We start from the raw sequence: 3,349 nt of genomic DNA on the forward strand, positions 1-3,349 counted from the left end.
AATGCTGTATTATTGCCAGTGCTAAAAGAATAAACAGTGCAGAGCATTTTTCTGCATTACAGGCTCTAATATTTTATGCTACATAAATATCATGGCGTATAATATATAGTCTTATATAGTCTTGCATTGCTTTTAAAGCTTTGTTTAAACTCCTTTCTTTTGGAAACAACTTCCTTTTCCGTATCAAGTATCACAGTATTCTTGGTGTACTTGTAATTTCAGCTCTGTCAAGGTTTTTGTTTTCTTCACTGGGCTTTAAAATACTAGCAATTATGTCTCCTTTGGGCCTGTTGCTTCATCTTTTGGAAAAATCACACTTACATGGGGTCGAGCACACTGCTAAATTTCATTTATCATATGAATTTATCTTTCTAGTTCTGTACATTGATTTTTACGGTTAGAACTTGTACGCGTTATGAACTAACTTTGGCAAGCCTTTAATATATGTGATGTTGGGAGCACAGATGAAGCTGTTCCTAAAAATGAAATAAGACATCATGGAACACCTTTTGGGGTTTGGTATGGAATTCGAAGATGAGCTCTACTAAACTGTCCTGTTCGAAACGCAGCCTTCTGACTCAAGGCCAAACGTTGATTGTTTTAAAGCACGGCAGTACAATCAGTGAAAATCTGAGCCAAAGCCAGTTAACAACAATGAGGCAACTGGTCCTTTAATTTTGCTTTTGATTTCCCTAGATAATAGCCAAGGAAAGTCTTGGTAGCAGTTACAGGTTATTATTATTACTATTATTGTTATTTATTATTGCTACCTTTCTTGTTACCATATAGACTTGTTGTTTCAAGAGCTGCAAAGTTTCTGTGCTGGCTGATTTCCATAGCTAAATTGTTTAAACAAACAAAAATAAAACCACACCAAAACTTAGCAGTTCTGAAAGCAATCATTACTGCTGCTGCTATAATACATTTAATTTTCCCACTAGATAATAAAGTTATTGAAAGAATGAATCTGTTGGAAATTATACCACAGAAAGTGGATTTTGAACTATGGAAAATCAGACTCAGCCATCAGAGCCTCCGACGTGGGTGAAGTGTTCAGGTGCTGCCTAGCCGGTATAAATCGGAGAGGTGTGCTCTGAATGAAAAACCCCAAAAGCTGACTGGGTATGATTTTCATTAGCAACTTTATGTATTCATAATATTATTAAAAATGTGGAATCTCTCTTTACATGTGTGCATATGTACACACAAACCCACACCTTTTTCTTCAGCTAAATATATATTTTAATCTCTTATGATTAACATCTTTATACAAAGAGAAGAGTGTATGTTTGTCGTCCCTGGAGGTGTTCAAAAAACGTTTAGATGTGGTACTTCAAGACATGGTTTAGTAGACATGGTGGCATCAGGTATACAGTTGGACTTGATGATCTTTGAGGTCTCTTCCAACCATTATGATTCTATGATTCTATGTTGTGTTTCTTTTTAGTGTCTACCATCTGAAAGTTTGAAGAGAGACGGATGGATACTGAAAAACAAAAATACTTCTGAATAATGAATTGTGTTGGAAAGATCCATTCCTTGAACTTGCTCCTTGGTTTGAGTCTATTCTTAAATCTTTGTAGAGCGTGTGGTACTTGACAAACTAAGAGATAATGAATCCTTAATTTTTGTACCAGAGCCTATAACACATAGATAGATACTTTCAAAATTTAATTCACGTGGCTGTTACCAAGGCTACTGAGCATGATAGTTTTTGTTTTCGAAAGTTGCAAAAGAATAGTAGCGATTCCAAATATTGCTCAGAGCTGTTCTCACATTTTGCATTTTGAAAAGATTCTTTGGTGTGCAAGTGGCCACACTGCTACAGCAACAAACCTCTATATATTAATTAAATATGTGAACACATTTTTTTCTAGTGTTTGCCACAAATAAAATACGCAAAACACTTTCTAAAGAGCATCTGATGTGAGAATGCCTTAGTCTTGTTACTTGGCTGAGCGTAGTTGAAATGGGGAATCTGTCTCTGAGGCAATGTGGCATCACCTGACACTTCAGTAAAAAGGAGAAACGTCGAGCTTTGTTTCTGTGTTTCCCTCGAGTTCCCACTGCAGATCCCGCTGCAAACCTCTCCACATCTCTGTCCTCCCCCTGTTGGCACCCGCATCGTCCTCAGCCTCCCGCGGGAGTTCCCGGGTGGTGCAGCGAGCTCGGTCCCCATCCGGGATACAGGAACCCAGCTCCGCCTTTGCAAAAATGCCTCAAAATTGAGATACTTGACGTTTTTATCACTACTTCTGTATATTTTATTCTGTGTCACCAAATGATGCCTGAACAGTCAGGCAGACTGCTGATTTTGTACCTTTTACTCTGAGGTCGGCCCAGGCTGGTGGATTTTCAGCGCAGTGACCCCATCCCTGCTCGGGTGCTGGGACGGAGGTGCAGTGCTCGTGTAGGTACGTGGAGGGATGCTCCTTTGGGTCGTAACTTGGACCCCTCATGTGCTATGTGCGGATTCACCCCACCCAGGGACAGCAATGGGAATTTTCCTGCTGGCATGGGTGTCCCAAGGTGTCCTTACTTTCTCTTGATTTCTCCACTTTGATTTTGCATCGGGAGCTGTCCTACATTTGAAATGCCTAAATCTGTCTCTGGTGGACACTCATGGCAGCTAAAATCAGTATTCCAGAGCTGTATCTGCACTGCTTTCCCCTGCTGAGCAAGTACACTGCCAGAAGAAAACAACCAGCACCTTATTTTATATTTTCTTTTATTTTTTTTTCCTCTTTTTTTTTTTTCTTTAGGGAAAAACTAAAAGCTACAGATGCCATAAAGGGTGTAGCTCATTATATGGGCTTCACTATTGGAGCTCTAAAAACTTTTTTTTTTTCCAGAAAAACTTTTTGCAAAAATTAGCATGTAAACAAGAAGCCACTTCAGCCTCAGAGGCCACGTCGTTACTTCCTCACGGCCGTCTCGCTGGCCAGCCACCGAGAGCGGGCCAAGGGTGCATCCTCCTCCTCGGCAACTCCCCCCTGAGGGTAGACCACAAAACAGAGCTTCTGTCCCCAGCAGGTCACGGACTCTGCGAAGAGCAAACATGCAGGTGGTTAATGGGGATGCTCGAGCTCTTTTAAACCAAAGCACCATGCCAGGGTGATGCAACGTGCGAAGATACGTCCATCTTCCCTGCCGGAGCCGCTCGACCCTGCTGCACAGCTGAGTACCCCCTCCAACCCCTTTCATCTCCAGCTCAGTGATGAAATAGTGTTTGTGAAGCAGGGGCAGGTTAAGATGGGGCAGCTTTAGGGATGCCCATCCACAGCCCTTCCCCGGCCCCTCGCAGAGCTGCCCGGCGCAGCACACGGCAGCTGGCAGGGCTGGGAGGGGA

At 42.1% G+C, this 3,349-nt stretch overlaps 1 protein-coding gene across 1 annotated transcript in view; it reads right to left on the reverse strand.

The window, feature by feature from the left end:
• Window positions 1–2,744: 2,744 nt before the first annotated feature.
• SLC7A10 (solute carrier family 7 (neutral amino acid transporter light chain, asc system), member 10) overlaps window positions 2,745–3,349 on the reverse strand; it is a gene marked incomplete at its 5' end in the record, with an annotated part of 17,670 nt that continues 17,065 nt past the window's right edge. The window contains one exon of the mRNA XM_009696964.1: window positions 2,745–3,043. Within this exon, the coding sequence (XP_009695266.1) occupies window positions 2,916–3,043 (128 nt within the window). The remainder of the gene's footprint in view (window positions 3,044–3,349) is intronic.

Source organism: Cariama cristata, unplaced genomic scaffold (genome assembly GCF_000690535.1).
Source record: "Cariama cristata isolate BGI_N322 unplaced genomic scaffold, ASM69053v1 scaffold16663, whole genome shotgun sequence".
NCBI classification, from domain to species: Eukaryota; Metazoa; Chordata; class Aves; order Cariamiformes; family Cariamidae; genus Cariama; species Cariama cristata.